The following is a 22716-nucleotide window of genomic DNA, read 5'->3' as shown; positions in this document are numbered from 1 at the left end:
CACATTGGAATCAGCGCCAAAAAACATCGGAAAACGCCCACCATTGATTTCAATGGGAGGCAGGGGCGTTTTTTTTCCGGTGTGGCTTATAGCTGCTCGCAGAAAAAAAAAGCGGCATGTCCTTTCTTGCTGCGATTGGCTGCACCTCATTAAAATCAATGGGAGGAAGAAATTCCGAGCGTTTTTCGCTGTTTTTTGCCCATGGTCCTTGTAAAATGCTGCAAAAAAGGAATTCCTGAAGGAATTTTGCGGCAGATTTTTTTCTCCTGCCTGCAAATAATCTCTGTGTGAACTAGGCCTTAAACTCTGGGTTTTATGTACTAAACTGTGTTAGACATAAAGTTCAATATATTTATATAACTTTTTGAGCAAGCACCCTACCAGCCTGCTGAACGTAATTCTTTTTTATTACATATATCAGTAACCCCTGCCACGATAACAAGCAACACGCTGATTCCCAGGACTATCGTTAATCAAAATCTGTTCTGTACCACTGTGGACTGATATGTAGGGAACGGGATTAAAAGATTAACCATATATAATCCTGGAGCAGCAGAAAAGGGATATCTGCCCATGGCATTAATAACCTATTTATATTATATTAGACGATGGTAATTGTGGACCTCCTGCTTAGGACTCCAGCATTGGTGGACCAAAAAAGCTAAAAAGACAACCATGTAAAATAAAGGAGGTCCATAGAACATAAACATTGCAGATTAGGATGAGCCACCAGGAGCCAACATGGCTATACCGATGACTGCGCTCCTTAAAGGGGTTTTTCATTTCAATAAAAATAAAACGTATTCATCATAAAACAGAAAAAATCTGCAACTTTTTCATATATTTTGTTTTTCAATGACACTTTTTTTTTTTTTTTTTTTTTAAAGGTATCTGCTTGCTGTCAATGAATGGAAACATTCTTGTTTAAAACCAAGCTTAAATCCTGTATAAACCGAATTCTCACTGCTGAGTTGTAGAATGAATTGCATGAAATGCCGGCAACATACTATAGCTACATAGAAAACATCACTAGCAGCGCAAATTTCTCCACTGTCCTGATTAGTTTTTTCCTACAATGTATAATTGCAAGTAAAGTGTAGAAGATTTCCCAAGCTGGATACAACTATAGCCCAATCTTGTGAGATGTAGTAGGTTATGACTGGTTTTCACCCTCGCGATATAAATAATAAAGTTTCTGTTCAATTACAGCAAGCAGGGATCTTGCTTTACAGCAAACTGGGAAACTCTTAAAAAAAAGACTAAAATTTAAAATCCCAATAATCTAATACTCTAACACAGTCTAATTAACACCTCTTTCTACGTGGGCTATTTCTATTCAAGCACAGAGGGGTATATGATACATAGAGGCAGGTCTTGTGACTACTATGACGTTGGAGGGGGTGGGCAACTCATCTTGGAACTATTCTCTTTCCTCTCTGGGTGGGGAGATCTGCAATGGATTTCTCCAGTCCAATCTATAAGGTACAGTAAGGTTAACACTCAAAGGAGCAGAGAATCAACCTGTGGGTTAGTCCATACAAGAGATGAGAAGGGAATATAGACATAAACCAGCACTTGACAGAAAGAAAGAGGCATATCGACCCCCCCTTTATACACAAGGCCACTCAACACACCTACAAAAGTATCACGTACAAGGTGGTCGGTAACGTGTAGGTGGCACTCGAGATGTAGGTGGCACTTCTGAAGGAGAGCTATTTTGCATACTTTTTCCCAGGGGGCATTGCTCTAAAGACTCCCTACCAGCTGGATCTCCACAAGAAGAATCAGTACCTTCCAAGAGAAATTAATTATTGAATAGACATCATAAACCGGAGAAAGAGAACTGCACAGAAGACTCACCATTCTCCCCCAGGCATGTTGTGTTAATGTTGTATTTTCCATGTCCACATTCTCTATTTTCAGGTACACAGTGTAACGCTCCAGATACCGCCCATCTATGGCACACAGGATCGTCACACGGGACCGATTCTACTAAATGGGGACAATTTCCACCAGTTTTTGCAGGCTCCACTACCACTTGTCTTCTTCTGAACTTAAAACCTAAAACAACAGCAGTGTTACTTTGTCTAAAAACAAAAATATTTTTACTACAAAACTAAATTGCAATTTCCAGGGCCGGCATCAGCACCCTGCGAACCCGGTCAAGTCCTGGGGGCCCACTACACTTGGGGGGCCCACTCAGCCGCCAGGTGCTGACGCTGCCATCAAGGCTACTCCAGGAGTGGAATCACCTTCTGGAGGGAGCCCCTGTCTTGGAGGTAGCGTAACTACCACTGTAGCACCCATAGCGGCATGGGGGGCCCTGTGCTGCACGCCGTCACGGGCCACCCCAGGACGCAGATACTATTGAACGCTATGGCAAAGCAGGGAGGTATCTCCCTCCTCTGCCATTTACTAGGCTACAGACACCCAGGCAGAGTGCTAGTAGCGTTCTGCCTGGGACTTTGGCTCTGGAGTTGCCCCTGACATCACTGTCCATATATGGACAGTGATGCCAGGAGGAGAGCTGGAGTCCCAGGCAGGACTCCGGCTCTGGGGTTGCCCCTGATATCACTGTCCATATATGGACAGTGATGTTAGAGGCTTCCACAGAGCCAGAGTACAGGAGCATAGCCTTTACTAGCACTCTGCCGGGACTTCAGCTCTGCTCCAGACATCACTATCAATATATGGACAGTGATGTCAGTAACAGAGCAAGAGTCCCAGTCAGAGTCCTAGTAGCGGTCTGCCCGGGACTATGGCTCTGGGGTTGCCCCTGACATCACGGTCCATATATGGACAGTGACGTCAGGGGCAGCTCCTGAAGTGGAATCCCCGGCCAGAGCGACAGCAATGCTCTGCTGGGGATTACACTCCTAGAGGGAGCTCCAAAGGCGCTACCTACAGGGAAGAGGGCTAAGTGGAACTACAAGGGAGTGGGGCTGTGTGGAACTACTAGGGAGGGGGCTGTGTGGCACTACCAGGGAGGGGGCTGTATGGTACTACCTGGGAGGGAGGGCTGTGTGGCACTAACTACAGAGGGATAAACAGTGCCTAACTTCTATATGGGGACAAACAGTGAAGTTTTCTGCCATTTTACTGCTACCGTGAGTTTCCCCGCAAAGGTCCCACTAAGTCTGTGTCGCCCAAGGGCCCACATACCTGGAGCCGGCCCTGGCAATTTTTCTAAGAAATTTTAAGGGAGCATATATATCAAAATGCTATATTTGTGGGCTGTTGATATGGCGTTGCCCAGATTTATGATCATTCATGGGTCTTTTTTTTTTTCTGTTTTTGTGACTGTGTTTGCAAAGATAGGTTATTATATCTGACAAGCTTTATCCTTTTCATGTATCTTTTTTTGTACTAAAGAAAAAAGAGAAAAAATACCTTTTCAAAGAAAAAAACTGTACCTTTTCTCCCATGAGGGTCCAGACAATTTTCATGTATACATGGGCCCCAGTCAGTCCATGGAGACAACAAGCTATCCGATGGGCAGGGGACGTTGCACATCTGAACTGTCGATGGTGCCGATTCCACACAAAATTCAGGCTCTACAGGTCTAAAAGCTAAACAAGACACAATAATAAATGTGACATTTAAGATATAGATACATTTCCAGGTTCAGATAGTCTGTTATTCCCAATGAGTCCTTAAAGGGGTTTTTCCTACGAAAATGTCAATAGGACATATGATAAAACACTTATCAGTGGGGTCCGGGCACTGTGACCCACAGCAATCCTATCTATGGGTCTGTTTTAGTCTGAGTGCTCCTGGGCCCCAATGCAAGATCAGTAACATGGCCCCTCATATACCATGTGCTATTGATAATACTGGTGTCTTCTTATATGGCAGAGGGGCATTTGGGAACCTCAGGCACCAGGGCCCGGGGGCGACTGCTACCTCGGCACCCCATATAGCTTTGCCGCTTTTACCTTCTGTAATACCCATTCATTTCACTGGACAGTGGCCACGAACGAGCAGCCAGGACTAAAAATGTCCCATTCTCATGAATGGTAGGGATTCCAACTGGTCAGTGTTTTATAACATGTCTTAATGCTGGTATAAGAGTGCCCATAGGGGTTCTAATCCATAAACATAAATGTTACATAGGCAGAGTAGTAGAAGATAGTAAGCAAAGAGGAATAACAATGTAGATTATATCTGTGCACCAGGAGGATCAGGATGAGCATTGTCCTTGTTATCTCCTATATGCAGTGCAGGCAACTGTAAGATCAAAAATAAAAGTGAATAAATGGCGATATATACGGTACCTAAACAATAGATTAGCACAAGTTAGCCTAAAACAAGTCTATATTGGTCCCTGTGATCTCTATGCGGACCCTCCTGGAATGCAGTACCAGTATCTTTATTCCTAATTTGTGAAGGTAAAGAATAAAAAAACAGTTTAAAAATAAACTATTTTCTAAGCAGATAAAATCCGTCTTCCATTCAGATAATAGAAGGAAGGAGGTTGGCGGCCATAAGAAAGGAGAAATTGTTTAGAATCAATTCAATACATTATTTTTATAAGATAAAACCACATTTGCTCATTTCCCTCCGTGCGGCACATGAATCTTTGTCTTGATAAGAAAAGAAGTTCTTTACAAACAACAGGACTGAGGTTTGGGACTTTACAACCGTCTATATCTACATTTAAAGGTCTTAAAATGTGACATTCATCGTATATACAGCATTTATCCATTCTAATCAGCAACATTCATCTCCAGAGCCGTTTTTTTCTAAACTTTTGCAACTCAAATGTTTTGCTATAGTCAGTGGCGTAACTACCGCGGTAGCAGCAGTAGCGGCTGCTACGGGGCCCGGGGCTTGAGGGGGCCCGTGCCGACAGCCGACACGCCCTCCCAAATGCCCGGTGGCGCCGCTAGCAGCCGTTATGGCTGCTACAGGGGTGGCGCCGCTACTGTGGGGCCCGCGCCACCGAGCCTTACACAGGCACTCTCATGCCTGTAGGTGTCGCTAGCACCGGAGGGGGCCCCGGTGCTAGCGGCAGCCAAATACATGTATTCGCACTGAATGGCCGGGCATGTTCCGTGCCTGACCATCCAGTGCCTTACAATGACACTGATTGGCTAGCGGCGCGATGACATCATCGCGCCGCTTCCATGCTTGGAAGGTGCTGATTGGCGGGGCAAGTCATTCTGCCCCGCCAATCAGCGTCATTGAAGGACGCTCATTCAGCTCCTTCAGACATGCTCAGAAGAGAGCATGTCTGCATCGCCAGTGAACAGCGTGGGAACCGGAGAATGTGAGTATGTCAACTTTATATATTTTTTTCCTCATAAAAATGAGAATGGCATTATCTATAGTGGGGGGGTCGTCTTTATGTGGGCTATTATATATAGGGGGGTCTATATGTGGGGCAGTAGCTACAGGGGGGTCTATATGTGGGGCAGTAGCTACAGGGGGGTCTATATGTGGGGGTGTGGGCCACTATATACAGGGGGGTCTATATGTGGGCCACTATATACAGGGGGGGGTCTATATGTGGGGCACTAGCTACAGGGGAGGTCTGTATGTGGGGATGTGGGCCACTATCTACAGGGGGGTCTATATGTGGGGCAGTATATGTGAGACACTATACAGGGGTGGGCTATATGTAGAGCACTATCTATAGGGGAGCTATTTTTTAGGGTACTTTCTATAGGGGTGGGCTATGTGTGGGACACTATATACAGGGGTGGGTTACCTGTGGGGCACTAGCAACAGGGTGGCTATATGTAGTGCACAGTCTACAGGGGTGGGCTATATGTGGGACAATATCTACAGAGGTGGGCTATACGTGGAGCACTAACTATAAGGGAAGCTATATGTAGGGCAGCACGGTGGCTCAGTGGTTAGTACTATTGCCTTGCAGCTCTGGAGTCCATATGTGGGCACTATCTACAGGGGCTTCTATGTAGGTCACAATCTATAGGGGGCACTATCTACAGGGGGCACTGTGTGTGTGTGTGTGTGTGTGTGTGTGTGTGTGTGTGTGTGTGTGTGTGTGTGTGTGTGTGTGTGTGTGTGTGTGTGTGTGTGTGACAGTTATATTTAGAGGTGTTGAGAATTTTAACTTTGTTTATAGGTGCAGAAATGTTTTAAAAGTGAGAAGCTGAAGACATCTAAACAGAAAACTGCAGAAATGGGTCATGGCCGGGAGAAATCCATCATAGATGTCTGAACCGGAGGGAGAAGAAAAGAACTAGAATCTGATACGTCACCGGTGAGTCACTTAATGTAAATGTTTATTCTGCCTCTAATCAGTATTGTAGTCACTGTATGATCTGCAGCGAGATGATGGGTGGTATGATTTTTTTTTGTGAAACCGCATCTCCCAGCATATCCTTATCATTGTTTCGGCCATGCTGGGAGCTGTAGTTTTACGCGGTACAAACCTATGCGCAGTTGCGTAACTACCGCTATAGCAGCCGTAGCGACTTCTACGGGGCCTGCAGCATGAGGGGGCCCGTGCCACCCACCGCACGGCCCCTCCCATGGCCGCAGGCTCCGCTAGCAGCCGCTATGGCTGCTACAGCGCGACGCCACTGAAGGGGTTGTTCCTACAAAAGACATGCATCCCCTAACCACAGGATAGGGGATACATGTGGGATCTCTGGGACGCCCAGCGATGAGGAGAACGGGGGACCGAAAGTCCCCCTTAAGTTCTCCATGACAAACCTCGGACTTCCGTAGTCTGTCTGCAGCTCCATGGAAATGACTTGCGCACCGGTCGTGCTTGTGTGCATGCGTGACCAGCGCTCCTTTCATTTTTATTGAACTGCGCAGACGCCGGAAGTCCGAGGTTAGTCATGGAGAACTTCGGGGGACTTTCGGTCCCCCGTTCTCCTTATCGCTGCCAGCGATCACACATGTATCCCCTATCCTGTGGATAGGGGATGCATGTCTTTTGTAGGACAAACTATAGGCCGTTTTTTTTTTTGGGGGGGGGGGTCTGTATGGCGTAATCTACAGAGGGGGCTGTATGGCGTTATCTACAGAGGGGGCTGTATGGCGTTATCTACAGGGGGCTGTGTATGGTGCTATCTATAGGGGGGCGCTGTGTGGTGGAATCTATAGGGAGGCACTATCTACAAGGGGGGGGGGTTGTGTAATACCCAGCAGAGGGGGGGGGGGCCCAGTCAAAAGTTTGCTATGGGGCCCAGTCTTTCCTAGTTACGCCCCTGGCTATAGTGTTCCTACTCCAAGACACAACTTACATAATACAGAGGGCATGCAAGAGTATAAGGTGAAGCAGTCTACAACTTGGAACTGATGACGATGGAGACGTTTGACAAGGACATTTCTTACAAGTAGAAGTCAGATCCAGCCATTTAGCCTACAACTATAACCCTAAAAGGACAATTTGAAACAAGCATTGTAAAAAATGTTAGTTTTAATATTTCGTGACAATCCATACAATGACTGAATTGTAAGTCTATTGTACTGCTGGGACTAGACAGGCAAGGATCACACTGCTGGGACTAGACAGGCAAGGATTAAAGAAAAGAGATGTATATCCGTATAAATATTGCTTTTACTAAGTATAAGAGGAGGTAGTGGCGGGGAGCAATAACTCTCTTCTTCATGTAGACTTTAATTTCAGTCCCATCAGCCCCATTTTATTGCTGTTTCATTAAAGAACGTACATATCCTGCAGCAAACAACACAATAAGGTGGTATGCCTTCAATATGGCAGCTTCCATATTAATATGGATTATTATTCCTTATTAATATTACAAATACTCTGATTTAAAGTGACCCTCTGGGCAAAAGCTGAAAATCCAATTAAGGCGCTAAACCATCTTACCCCCAATATAATACTTACCTGGTCCCTGCCGATCCAGAGATTCATGGGGGTGTTCTTGTAGGCATGGCTGCACGCTCAGATCCGGGGCAGTAGTTTGTCATGACCCGCCCAGGAACTTGTACAGGACCTAACTCTCTGCGCAAGGGAGGCCATATCAACTCTTGGGTTAAAGCTAGATTTTAAGCTTTTGCCCCCACAGTCACTTTAAAAAATTAGACAAGTTAGATTCCCCCTGTGCAGGAAGGCACACAGAGTCCCCTGACTCTATACTAGGGGCCGCGTGGACTCCATGTGCTGCCATATGGTGCTCCATCCGGTGTCGTATATGTGAGATTCCCCCCCCCCCCTAGAAGGAAAAGATTAATTTCTTAATAGCTCATTCAAGAGCATTGATATGTCGCATTCCCAACATTAGACTGACTTTCTCCCGTCTCCATTTAAAATCTCATAAGAAATTCTACAGCCACCAGCAAAGCGTCTGGGCAGATCATGCGGAAAAATAAAACTTACTACAGGATTATTCCTATATAGCAATTACATAATAATAACAGATCCGGCCCCAAGAGGCTGATATGAAAATTTTATCTCTAATTGGTATAATTTGGTGGGATATTATCGTACAGTAACACAATACATTGCAACTCATTGCCCCTTGGGTTACAGACAAAAGAACAAAACGGTCAGACTACTTAAAAATACTTCCAGAAGCTTCTAAAACCGAGCACAGATAGAATTAGTATTAATAGACGTATACGTTTCCGGCATTGGGGCCGCTATTATAATTACATACTTGTATAATAGAGAGGATAACAGTCCAGATGTATCTTAATGGTCATACTACAATCCAAGTAAAACAATTAATTTGGATCAAAGTTCTTATAATTAAAGATAAAAGTAACTGGAGCTTGAAGAAGTTTCGACCAATTATCTTCCATTCATATTTAATGCATGTATAAAGCTCATTATCTCTGCATAGATGATGGTCGGGGAAGGTTATTACTTAATAGATAAAGGCTAGGTGGCCTAAAAGGGGGAAAACCCCGCCTAATACTGCACATATTTTTCTACTTAATGACCACTATATATGACACAATATATTTATACTAGTTAGACCCAGCAGCAGTGTCACCTGTCAGTTGTCTTTGCACTTCCGCTTCCTCTATTGTATCCACAGATCAAGAAGGCAGGAACGGTGAAAAAACATTTCTGCCTACTCTCCTTGGAGCTCAGCTGTCTCTAACAGCACCAGACCTATGACTGCAGAGTACCCCTATGCAACCGCTATTCTGCACGCATGGGCGGTCAATAAGGGGTTTATCTTCCAGTGTGAGACAATGAGATTAACAAGGGCATTTCTGTATCTCATGTTATTGGATATATTCCAAACCCACCAACCAATCGATTTTAGTTATAGATAACCCATGTTCACCAGTATATCAACTACAAATCTGTTAAAAACTTACCTCGGGGTCATATTGGAGGCTCACACATCCTACACATCCTTTCTGTATTGTTGGTGGAAATCCTGCAGGGTGTGTGCTTTATATCTGCAGCAATAAATGGGAGTTAATGGACAGAAAAATGTCCATAGACTTATACAGTCTCCAGGAAGTGATTAGTACTGCTATCTCCCACAGAAATGTGGGAGTGACAGAAGAGATGTGTACAGAGCCTTATCTGTGTGTAAGGTGTTTCTATATTGCATTATGTAGGCTTACAGTAATACAATAGAGCTGTTCTTCAATCCCTAATGACAATGAGATGTCTCTGCTTATTATATCCCAATCTATACAGCAAAGGTAAAAAGTGATCCACAGAAAACTGAAATGCCAGCCTATTGTGTCTTCTCCAGTGTATGATGTGAAAACTGGAATATCTGTTACGATTAGCAGCAGAAATGTGCTAATCAATGATTCTGTTATCTCTTTGTTTGGCCGCTGCTAGGCAATGCCTTTGGTCTGAATCAGTATGTGGTCATCATTTAGCTTTGCCTTGTTAGGGCGAAGTACCTTTTTTGGGCCTATATATACTTCAGGTCTGGATTACTCAGGTGCTGGTTATACTTTTTCTGGCATGTGTTAACTTTTTCCAGATTCTTTTTGTGACTTTGTTTTTGTCTAGTGTTTGTTTGTACGGTGGGACGTGTTGGTCCTCTGAGAGATCTAGCTTTTGTATAGTGGTTTTATACGTATCCTGGATCAGTAGTTCCATTGGTTTGTTTGTCTTTCCTGTGCATTTGGTCTGCTGCCAAGCTGTTGTCTTACCCTGCTGTGGGATAGTATTCAGATAGGGTCAGTGAGTCTGTTAATTCTTGGCCACCATCTATTCATCTGTTAACTGCTTGCATGCTATTCATCTACCATCCACTCCATTTATGTATCGTGTCCATCTTCTACTGCCTTCGGTGTTCGGTCCCACTCATCTACTGGTAAGTAACTTGTGGCTTTTGTTTTCTGTCAGTGTTGATGCGTGCTTCACCCATGTGATAGCAGTTGTCTAGTGTTGTGGTCTTGAGCACCACCAGCGGCACAATATCTCAAGATTTGTTTTTTTCTTCATTTGCATAGTCATGTTAAAATAGATCAATATGTAATGTCCTCATTATAAATTCCTTTTAAATAATTAGAAAATAATAAAAAAATATCCAAGGTATGTTTTTTATACTGCCAATTATGCATCTGTATACCTAGTTCAGTTATGGAAAAAGTGAACTCAATGAAGGGGTATCTCCGCAGGTCCTACAAACAAGGGCATGGAGAATTAACCTAAGGTTCATGGGAAGCAGTTGAGTGTCAAACAAGCGCCAAGTTCTCCTCTCCCAGGAGAGCTATAGAAGAGGGCTCCTCTATGTGTTCCCCTATATCTTACATTCCTATGCTCGAAGCAAGTGCTAAATTATTATCCTTTCTGGATTGTCGGACACCAGATTAAAGGAGTTTTCCTGTGTATATATATATATCAGTAAATTACAATTCATGGGGCGTAGAGACATTTTATTATGCCCAACCTTACAGATACTATAAATCTACATTGCATATCTGTTTTCAGTGATCGATCTGCACAGCTAGAGAATTGCAGTCACCTCAATAAAACCACCTTGTTTTCAGCACTAAACTCTGCCCGGCAGATTTCAGCCCCAGATACGTTGAGCAGATGATATCAAATTAAATTATTCCACTGCCTAATATCAATGTTCTGCCAAAAGTTTGAGTTGTGCCATTTGCAATCATTTTCGCTTCATTTTCACCAGCTGGGAATAATGAATCGGGTTATAAAGTTATATATCCTTTCTCTGAGGTAGCAATCTCCAGGGTAGGACAGTCGTTTAAATGAACTAGTCATTTGCCAGTCGTACAAACGTAATTATTTCCACAGCTTAGCGACATTTGAGCATTTCACAAGCAAATGATTTTGGAAATGCCAACTAGGAATATGTTACTTTATGGAGCTTTATTAGTGAGGGTCAGAGCTGTCAATTATGTGTGATTATCGGGCACGGCTGAGTATTTAAGATTTGCAAATATTTTTTTTCATTTTCATATCAAGCCACCATTTCATTGGTAACTCCATCTAAAAAATACCATTCAATTAGGCTGGCTGTATACCTTTTCTAATTACATATTAGTTTACCCAATCACTACCTCCCAACATCCCGTTTTTTGCGGGACTGTCTTGCAAAACGGACCACTAAGGGAGCGGCGCGTATACAAATATGTCAAAAGTGGGCGTTTCATGAGGTTTTGTGGGCGTTCCTGGGCAGATCATGGTCGTGGCTCAATAACGTCCCGCCGATGGGGAGCCATATGTTGGGAGATATGGCAATTCCTTGTTTGCTCAAGACATTAGCAGCAAATATTTCTCTCCTATCCTAAATTCCAGCTCTTACCTACATTGTTACATTGTAACAAACCATTAAAGAGGCTCTGTCACCACATTATAAGTGGTCTATCTTGTACATGATGTGATCGGCGTTGTAATGTAGATTACATCAGTGTTTTTTATTTAGAAAAACAATCATTTTTGACAGAGTTATGACCTATATTAGCTTTATGCTAATGAGTTTCTTAATGGCCAAGTGAGTGGGCGTTGTGAAGAGAAGTGTATGACGCTGACCAATCAGTGACCAATCAGGGACCAATCAGTTTCAAATACTTCTCTCCATTCATTTACACTGCAGATGGCGATATAGCTATATCGCTATGTGCAGCCTCATAAACACACTATAACGTTACTGCAGTGTCCTGACAATGAATATACATTACCTCCAGCTAGGACGGGATGTTTATTCAGAATCCTGACACTTCGCTAACAGAATCTCGACACTACAGCACAGCTAGCGTAATCTCGTTTGAAATGACAGTTTACAGCGTAATCTCGCGAGATTACGCTTGCTGTGCTGTAGTGTCGGGATTGTGTTAGCGAAGTGTCAGGATTATGAATACACATCACGTCCTGGCTGGAGGTAATGTATATTCATTGTCAGGATACTGCAGTAACGCTATAGGGTGTTTATGTGGCTGCTATATCGCTATCTGCAGTGTAAATTAATGGAGAGAAGTGCATGACGCTGATTGGTCACTGATTGGTCAGCGTCATACACTCCTCTGTACAACGCCCACTTGGTCAAAAAGTAAAACACGCCCAGTTGTCCATTAAGAAACTCATTAGCATAAAGCTAATATAGGTCATAACTCTGTAAAAAATGATCGTTTTTCTAAATAAAAAAACACTGCTGTAATCTACATTACAGCGCCGATCACATCATGTACAAGATAGGCCACTTATAATGTGGTGACAGAGCCTCTTTAAGCAATGTGAGCAGGACTAGGTCAAGAAAGTTTTCAACAAAAAAAGCTTGATAATTGTATAATATAATGCTTTACAGATTTTGTATATACTTTCTGTATCAATTCCTCAGTTTTCACAATATCTACTATGTTTACTTACATGTGAGGGTATGTTCACACGAGGTCATTACGTCCGTAATTGACGGACGTATAACGGCCGCAAGTACCGGACCGAACACAGTGCAGGGAGCCGGGCTCCTAGCATCATAGTTATGTACGATGCTAGGAGTCCCTGCCTCTCTGCAGGACAACTATGACGTACTGTAATCATGTTTTCAGTACGGGACAGTAGTTCCACGGAGAGGCAGGGACTCCTAGCATCGTACATAAGTATGATGCTAGGAGCCCGGCTCCCTGCACTGTGTTCGGTCCACTACTTGCGGCCGAAATACGTCCGTCATTTACGGACGTAATTAGTGTGTGTGCACATACCCTGATGCTCACACAGGAGCACGGCTCGTTGCAAAATAGGGCTCAGAACTGTACGGTAACGAGATGTGCACCTGTGTGATCATTACATGAGCAGGATAAATTTTCAGCCTCTGGGTCTAAACAAGACAATTCCCATTCCAAGTCTCAGGGTAGGGCCACACGGACCAGCCCTGACACGGTCGCAACGCGGTTAACAACCGCACCGGCACCATGTTTGGTGCGGCTGTCAAACTGCCTGTTAGTGGCCGCATGTTAACGCGGATAAACCGTCCCTTTATCTGCAAAATCATGCGGCCATGAATTAATACATCCTTTATGGCGCCACAATTTTGCAAATTACAACAACTTACCTCCTATTCATTGTCTATGGCACCGACGGAAAAAGCCGAACACTGCACTCGGCTAACTCCGGCGCTCCCATAGAGAATGAATGGAGTGGCAGTGCGAATGCGCATGTAACCGGAATACCCGTTAACGAGGTATTTGACAGCCGGTCCTACATAGTGCCAGCGCGGTTGTTGGTCGCGTTGCGACCGTGTCAGGGCCACTCCGTGTGGCCGTACCCTTACCTGCACTGATACATTGTAACAAACCCAGCAGTTGTAAGCAGGACTAGGTCAGTAAAAAAAACAAGTTTGATTGTATAATGAAAAGTTATGCCATTTTCTAATATATTTTCAATGTCAATTCGTCACAGTTTCTGCAATCTCTGTTTGAGGGCAGATTCAGACGAACGTTGCGTTTTTGCGCGCGCAAACAACGCGGCGTTTTGCGCACGCAAAAACCACTTGACAGCTGCGTGTGTCATCCGTGTATGATGCGCGGCTGCGTGATTTTCGCGCAGCCGCCATCATAGAGATGAGGCTAGTCGACGCCCGTCACTGTCCAAGGTGCTGAAAGAGCTAACTGATCGGCAGTAACTCTTTCAGCACCCTCGACAGTGAATGGCGAACACAATATCGAGAAACCTGTTAAAAAAAAAGAAAAAGTTCGTACTTACCGAGAACTTCCCTCCCGGCCGTTGCCTTGGTGACGCGTCCTTGGTGACGCGCCTCTCTTGACATCGGGCCCCACCTCCCTGGATGACGCGGCAGTCCATGTGACCGCTGCAGCCTGTGCTTGGCCTGTGATTGGCTGGAGCTGTCACTTGGACTGAATTGTCATCCCGGGAGGTCAGACTGGAGGAAGAAGCCGGGAGTTATCGGTAAGTCAGAACTTCGTTTTTTTTTTACAGGTTCATGTATATTGGGATCGGAAGTCACTGTCCATGGTGCTGAAACAGTTTAACTCTTTCAGCACCCTGGACAGTGACTATCTCCTGACGTCGCGTACCGGAATTTTTTTTGCCGGGTTCGGCCAAAACGAGTTTGGCCGAACCCGGTGAAGTTCGGTTCGGTTGTCCGGGTTCGCTCATCTCAAAGACACTCCATTTGGATGTTTGGAAACAGAAAAGCACGTGGTGCTTTTCTGTTTACATTCATCCTTTTGACAGCTGGTGCGCTGTTTCAGTCGGTTCGCACGGAAGTGCTTCCGTGCGACCTGCGTGGTTTTCACGCACCCATTGACTTCAATGGGTGCGTGATGCGCGAAATACGCGGAGATATTGAGCATGTCGCGCTTTTTGCGCATCTGACAAACGCTGCGCAAAAAGCACGGACTGTCTGTACTGCCCCATAGACTTGTATTGTTCTGTGCGTGGCGCGTGAAAACCACGCGGCCCGCACGGACTCAATACACGTTCGTGTGAATCCCCCCTGAAGTCATAGTTACATAGTTACATAGTTACATAGTTTGTACGGCTGAAAAAAGACACATGTCCATCAAGTTCAACCAAGGGAAGGGAAGGGAAGGAAAAATTTCTACACATAGGAGCTAATATTTTTTTGTTCTAGGAAATTATCTAACCCTTTTTTAAAGCATCTCCTGTCCCTGCTGTGACGGCTCCTGCGGTGACTAGTCCATAGATTCACAGTTCTCACTGTAAAGAAGCCTTGTCGCCTCTGCAGCTTGAACCTTTTTTTCTCCAGAAGGAGGGAGTGCCCCCTTGTTTTTTGAGCGGGTTTTACAAGGAACAGGATATCACCATATTTTTTGTATGTGCCATTAATATATTTATATAAGTTAATCATGTCCCCCCTTAGTCGTCTTTTTTCAAGGCTAAATAGGTTTAATTCTTTCAATCTTTCCTCATAACTTAAATTCTCCATGCCCCATATTAGCTTCGTTGCTCTTCTTTGTATTTTTTCCAACTCCAGGGCATCCTTTCTATGAACTGGAGCCCAGAACTGAACTGCATATTCTAGATGAGGCCTCACTAATGCTTTGTAAAGTGGTAATATTACATCCCTGTCCCGCGAGTCCATGCCTCTTTTAATACACGACAATATCCTGCTGGCCTTTGAAGCAGCTGATTGACACTGCATGCTGTTATTGAGTTTATGATTTACAAGTACACCCAGATCCTTCTCAACAAGTGAATCCGCCAGTGTAGCGCCCCCTAGGACATATGATGCATGTGTCAATGAATTAAAACCTTCTTTGTTTACTTGTGGAGGCTGGATACCTGTCCTAATCATGTGATTCTCACACAGGTGCTCAGCACGTTACAAAACAGAACTCTGATAACTGTACTGTAACTGCAACGTAACTTGAACCTGTGTGAGCATCACATGACCAGAAATGGATTTTCAACCTTTGGCTACAAGCAAGATGGTTTCCATTCAATGACCATAGAGAATTTGAAAACAATGCCTAACATTTCATTGTAAGATGAATAAGCTATATGTGTGGAAACTGCGATACCCCTTTAAGAATGCTTCCATTCACTGCCAGGCCACAAAAGTCTCACAAGTAGTGAATTGTCTGCTAAGATAAAATATGTGAAAATAAACATTGTTCTAATGGTTTTGAAGGAAAATATTTAGTATAACTTGTAATTTATGTATAGAAATCCCAGCTCTGTGGGTTTATGAGTCCAGCGGGTGGAGTTAATCAGCGATTGATTGTCTTCCCTGAATGAACATGCAGAGACAGCTGTCAATCACTGAGTAGCACCGCCCACTGGACTCCTAAATCCACAAAGCAGGGATATCAATCAATAAATGACAAGTTATACCTAATTTTTTTCCCACAATACAAGGTGATTATAAAAGGATGGTGCAAAATTATAGCCTCGGTATTCATAACCGAGAGAACATAACACAAATTTATTAACATGACAAGACACACTATCTGTACAAGTTTTATCTATACACTACAAATGTTCAAAGTGACTTCCATTGGTGACACGGCAGATGTCTAGGTGGTAGTCCAGTTCTGTTCAGACGCGTGCAGCATATCCTCAGATATGGACTCCACTGTTTCAGTGATGCCTTGTCTCAGGTCATTCAGTGCCTGTGGCTGGGGGGGGGGCAGATACACTGAGTCCTTGATGTAGCAGGGTGTTAGATCTGGCAATCGTGGAGGTCAGCGCAACAGTGGTGAATGGTTGTTTCCGGCGTGGCCGATCCAACGTTCCGGTAGAGTTTCATTCAGGTATCGGCGAACATCCAAATGGAAATGTGGAGGTGCAGCATCCTGCTGATAGACTACGTTTGGCGGATCTTCATCTACCTGTGGTATAAGCCATTCCTTTATCATGTCCAGGTAGGAGCGGGCAGTGACAGTATCCTCTGCAAAAAAAGAAGGGACGGTAGACTTTGCGCCTTCTCATTGCACTGAATACGTTTACTTTGGGTGAGTCCCTCATGTGCTCGATAAGACACATGGTTTTTCTGGTCCCCAAATTCTAACATTGTGGCGATTGACCTTCCGACTGAGATGTAAGGTCGCCTCATCGCTGAACTCAAGGCTGCCAGCGAATTCATCCTCTTCCAATCGGCCCTGCAAGTCAATGCAAAAGTCACAGCGTTTCGGTTTGTCGTCTGGTTTCAGCTCCTAAAGAAGTTGTAATATGTGTGGCTTACAACGCAGAGGTTTATGTAAGATACACCATACCGTGGTCTGTGGCACCTGTAGTTCCATACTAGTCAGCCTGGTCGACTTTCTAGGACTACATTTATACACGGCTTGAATCCTGTTCACTGACTCTTCCGAAGTCTTTGGGCGGCCCCGACATTTCCGATGACGTAAACACCCAGTGGTTGCTCCACCCAACGTGAAATGCAGTTTCTATGCGGAGCACATTTACCAAATTTATTCTGAAAGTTTCGCTGCACTGTCACAACAGTCCCGCAAATTTCTTTAAAGGGAACCTGTCACCAGCCTTCACCTATAGAACTCTCCTCACCCCTCGCTGGCCGCTGCAGTCAAAAGTATATTGTTGTTATCCCCGCTCCTAAACTCTTCCTCTGACCGTAAACGGTCTGCAAACATTTCGCACCTTTTATGGTAATAATCCGGCAGTCTCATTCGTTCCTCTTCTTATGCCCGCCCACCGATGAAAACGGGCCCGCCCCGAATGTCGAAATCTCGTCTGAGATAACGCGCATGCGCCCGTCACATATGGTCTGACACCCTTCCCTGATTTATCAAGGCCTCAAATCTAGTTACTGCGCATGCGCCGCTATGGTGTCCCGTTGTGCGCACGCACCAGTACAGGACATCGATGCGCAAGCGCAAGATTTCATGTGCGCTGGGGGGAGGCGAGGAGCTGTCAATCACAAGTAAGGAGGCGGGGTCAACTCGGAAAGCCTTGAAGAATGAAGATATGGCTCTTATGCTCATTAGCATACGGTACGGGAACACTAAATATCTGAATAAGTTACATAGAAATGATTTTTCACCCACTTCCACCAGGTGTTGCTGGTTTAATAGGTGAAATGCTGGTGACAGGTTCCCTTTAAGAAATCTACCTTAAAACCAAAGTAGATAAAGCGAAATAACAATATAACGGCGTAGACGAGTCTCACCTTCTCGATGTAACGTGACTGTAATTTTCTTCAGCGACTTAATTGAACGTGTCAAAATAATTGACTTGCATACATCTGTAGGCCGCGGATTAGTAATATAATCCATACATTCTATTTTCAGAACTGCTCTTCAATTCCCACTGATTCAGAGAGAAGCGACTTTCAGCTTATATCGGGGAGTATCACTCAGATCATCCTTTTATCTGACAATACAAACTATTCAGAGACATTGCGGTGAATAATTTAATGAACCCATAAGGCCGTATCTCAGATTCCGGGGAGATGATGTGTTTACATTGCAAATTATGTATCACGTTTGTGCCGGTCTAATAATTTGAGAATTTTCGATTAGCAGAAGCCCCAATGGATCATAGCAGCGTTTCTTTAATAGTTATTCCAGTGGCCATCAATTTTAATTAAAGCTGCGTTCACCGTATTAAATCGCTACTTTCATCTTACAAGCTCGGAAAATGTAAACCAATTACACAGTTTAGATGCAGTAAAGGGACGACGGAGGATTGGAAATGTTACTACTGCACCCAAAAAAATTGTTTTACATTTACAGGTGAAACTCGTATTATTTAGAACATTTTAACCCTTCGGGTTGTGTGCACATATCGCAGTCAAATCGTGTTATTTTGCCGCGATTTCTGTAAAATCGTGCCATGTGTGCAAATTGTCCTCGATGTGTGGACACAGCCCTAAGGCTCCGTTCACATAGAGTTTCTAGACTACGTTCTGCATATATATGCCAGGAAAGCTCCCGATGCATTTGTGGAATGTAATCATAGGGTCTCATTTACCTGACGGATGCCAACGAGTGTCCTTTTTGGCATCTGTCGGTAGGGTAAATGTCGGTTTAGGAAAGGATAGCCTCCTGCACTTACCTATACAGAGTCATGTATACTGCGCAGAATACGTTTTTATCATGGGTATCTATGGGCTACATATGCCACTGTATACCTGTAGGGTCAGTTCACATGTAGCATAAATACTGCGGATTTTCCGCAATGGATTTTGTTGCAGAATATCCGCAGCATAATACAGTAGCAGCAAAGTGGGTCAGATTTGAACAAATCTGCACCACACGCTACGTAAATGATAAGCAGAAAAAACGCTCAGAAATTGACCTGCGGTGCGGTTTTTTAATCCGCAGCATTTCAATTGTATTTGGGTAATTGCTGCTTTTTTGTTGCGGGTTTTGTCCATTGAATTTAATGGGGAGGTAAAACCGGCAACAAATAGCAGTTGTTGCGATTTTTTAGGTGAAAAAGTTGCGATTCCGCCACAAAAAAACACAACTAAGGAAAAAAAAATCTTTCCCAGAATTCTGTGCTTCTTCGTCGAGGCCGGCCTCCTGGCATGACGTTTCATACCATGTGACTGCTGCAGCCAATCACAGACTTCAGGGGGTCACATTTGATGAAACATTATCCCAGGAGGCCGGGCTGCAGGATGGAAGAGACGTGTCGCCACGTCTACAGAAGTATGAAATGTTTTTGTTTTTTTATTTTGGCCAGAATTCCCCGCGGTGACCCGGGCGGATAGGCTGTGTGCTTTTATGCAGCGTATCCGCCCTGGGTGAACATACCAATAAAGTGGCATACGTTGGAAAGTTGACGATACATTGGTAACATTTCTCAACACAAGCCTCAAATGTGATGTGAACAAAGCCTGAGGATGCAGCAAAGGTTTGTAGTCTTTGCCTCGGGGAGATTTTACGCGTTTACGTAGCTGAATTGTTTTTTGCAGGACCAGTTATATTTTATATGGTAAAATTTGAGGCCGTATAAAGCATAATGTGTACCGATCTTTTTTGGGGGGGTGAAAAAAAAAAGACAGTTCATCTTTTTTAATTTGTTGGGCTTTGCCCTGTTCTAAAAATTACAAATCAACTTTATTGTACCGGTTATTACACTTATGAGGACACCAAATATGTATAATTTCCTGTTTTATTAATTATTTAATAAATACTGTTTTATTTCTTTACTTTAGTAAGTTCTATAGAAAAACTTTTTTAAACTTAATTTGCAACAATTTTTTTAAAATTATTTTCATATTACAATGTATAATTGCCTGACAGTGAAAAACTGCCAGGCAGGTTTTAGGGCGTACCTATAAGCTGTTCTCTAGCGGGCATGATCACCTGCCCTGGGGCTCTTAAATCGGCCATTGGCTCTCTATATAAAACCATCAGCCCAGGGCATAACAAAGGCTCCTAGGCCTGTCTTGTGATTATGTTTAGGGCATGCCTTACTTATGCCCTACCAGCTGCTTGTCAATTTTTGACAAGGCACGACTACATTGGAATACAAATGTATTCCAATGCATTATAAATAAAAAGTAAAGCAAAAGTTGTAAAAAAAAGTTTACAATGCATGACTGATGGTCAGTAATAAACTAACAGGCATAATCACTGTGCAGCCCAGGGCCTTTTTTAGACCCTGGGCCTTCCATTTAAATCTGTCAGCCGGTGTTATTAGATCGGCGGGGCTGACGGAGTGTGAAGAAAGGGAGCACTTTTCTTTATTAGCACCACATAGGTGCTGCAATCACTATTGATCGCAGCATAGAAGGGGTTAAAAACCCGGGATTGGGGATTTCTCCGATCCTGACCGTTGCCAGGGAATTGTGGCTGTAATTTTTACTGATGTTGTGGGCACAGCTGTTTCTTGGCATATGGTTGTCTGACTAAATTATTTCGATCAGGAGGATACATACCCCATATACTGCTCCGGAACCCACATTTAAAAAAAAATAATTTGTAGGCATTTCCAAAGTTCAATCTTGTCCACATGATTTAAGATTATCTAAAGCACATCTCTGTATTATGACTTATGCAGAACACTCTCTTAGAAACTTCCCATATGGGACTCCAAACTTATAGAATATTACCATTTTGGATCTGAGAATGTTGATGCATGGGGGGGTCCAAAAACATTGAGCATATTAGGTGTAGTACATCACTATTATTAATATGAAATGCTGAACATGATAGATGATGATCATGATGGTCACCCCATTCACCTTCTTTATTTGTTCCAGACTCCATGATGCGTCGGGCACAGAACACTTGACGAGTTTGAGCGCCACCACCACATTGGGCTGCGTCCTCCACCTGGGAAGCAGTGTCCCAGTCGGTGAGCAGTGATATCTTACATTCTGTCCATTCAGAGGTTTTCCAAACAAAGCTGGAAGAAAAAAAATAATAATTCAGAGCAACTGCAACACATGCAATAACGGTTATAGCGTTTTTGGGGATGAGAGCTAATGGGACTACAAAGGGTAAACTGCTCGTCAAGGCCAAAAGGTAGGTAAAGTGCATATAGCGGTCAAAAACAGCAGAATGTGTGTATAATACACGCTCCCCTCTGCTACTGCCAGTGGTGTAGTCCTGCCTATCTAGTATCCAGCAGCACAATGGTGGCTCAGTGGTTAGCACAGTTACTTAGGTTCTGGGTTCTAATCCCACCAGGGACATCTGCATACAGATTGTATGTTCTTCCCACGTCTGCCTGGGTTTCCTCAGGGTACTCTGGCCTACCCATACACTCCAAAAACATTCTGATAGGTTAATTTGCTCCGAATAAAATTGAGCCAAGTCTGTGTCTGAGAAAGGGAAATTAGATTGGAGGAAGGGACTGATGTGAGTGATGGAAACCTATACAGTGCAGCAGAATGTGTTGCCACTATATACGCAACAGGAATTAAATAAATACAATAGAAGTCCCATTTAGCGATAATTCGATGTCACACTGAAAGTACAAATCAACCACAACTGTCATAGTTAACACAAAGGGATGTAAAATGTGTTCCGATCTTCATGGTCAATGAAATTTAAGGCTATGTTCACACAGGGCGGATATGGTGCATGCAGTTGCGGTGCAGTTTTTCGGCCATAATGTCTGCTGAGGAAAACTGCACTGAGCGGATATTCTATGGAGTCAATGAAAAAAGGCTCCAAAAACGGCTCAAGAAGTGACATGCACTACTTTTTCGCAGGTGTTTTTTTACGCGGCCGTTTTTCCAAACGGCCGCGTAAAAAAACGGCCCGTCGGAAAACAGAACGCCGTTTTTCCCACTGAAATCAATGGGCAGATGTTTGGAGGCGTTCTGCTTCTGATTATCGGCCGTTTTTCGGGGCATAAACGGCCGAAAATAAGCCGTGTGAACATACCCTTAGGCTTTTTGTGGTGCTAATGGTTGATTTTAACTATTGAGTGACAGCTGCAGTCCACAGGATTGCATACAACTCAATGTATTCATGTGGACTGCAGCAGTTAAAATCAATCAAAAGCACTACAAAAAGTTTCAGTGAAGCCCCGTCCTTGCTCCTATCTACTCTCCGGACTAGTAGGTGAATAAACCAGGGCTGGAGATAGCGTAATCCACCTCACAGCACTGCAGTCCCGGAGCGCCGATGTTTAACAATCTCTCATTTGTATAGGTTTGCAATTACATATCAATTGCTTATTTACCGTATTCATTTTCTCTGCCCGTTCCCAGGCTTTGCGTGTGCCCGCTGGGGGCTCCCACTAATGCAGATTAATTTCACCAGTCTGCGGAAAGTGGTGTCCATTTATAAACAAATATAATAAAGATTATAATTTCCACCAAGAGATGATTACATGATCCGAGGCGTCGGGCAGAATTAGCGCATTAGTCTCTGCTAATGGCGGAGTCCTCGCTCACTTTTATATTCCGTACAGTGCGG

At 43.9% G+C, this 22716-nt stretch overlaps 1 protein-coding gene across 1 annotated transcript in view; it reads right to left on the bottom strand.

Moving 5' to 3' along the window:
- Positions 1-22716, bottom strand: part of THSD7B (thrombospondin type 1 domain containing 7B) — a 406197-nt gene that overhangs the window by 253493 nt on the left and 129988 nt on the right. Inside the window, exons 5-7 of the mRNA XM_075829232.1 lie at positions 21030-21193; positions 3414-3569; positions 1861-2061 (exon numbers count right to left, since the gene is read on the bottom strand). Coding sequence (XP_075685347.1) covers positions 1861-2061; positions 3414-3569; positions 21030-21193 — 521 coding nt within the window. The remainder of the gene's footprint in view (positions 1-1860; positions 2062-3413; positions 3570-21029; positions 21194-22716) is intronic.

Source organism: Rhinoderma darwinii, chromosome 6 (assembly GCF_050947455.1).
Source record: "Rhinoderma darwinii isolate aRhiDar2 chromosome 6, aRhiDar2.hap1, whole genome shotgun sequence".
In the NCBI taxonomy this organism is placed as follows: Eukaryota; Metazoa; Chordata; class Amphibia; order Anura; family Rhinodermatidae; genus Rhinoderma; species Rhinoderma darwinii.
The sequence above is the reverse complement of the archived record's forward strand: the minus strand, read 5'-3'. Positions and strand labels throughout refer to the sequence as shown.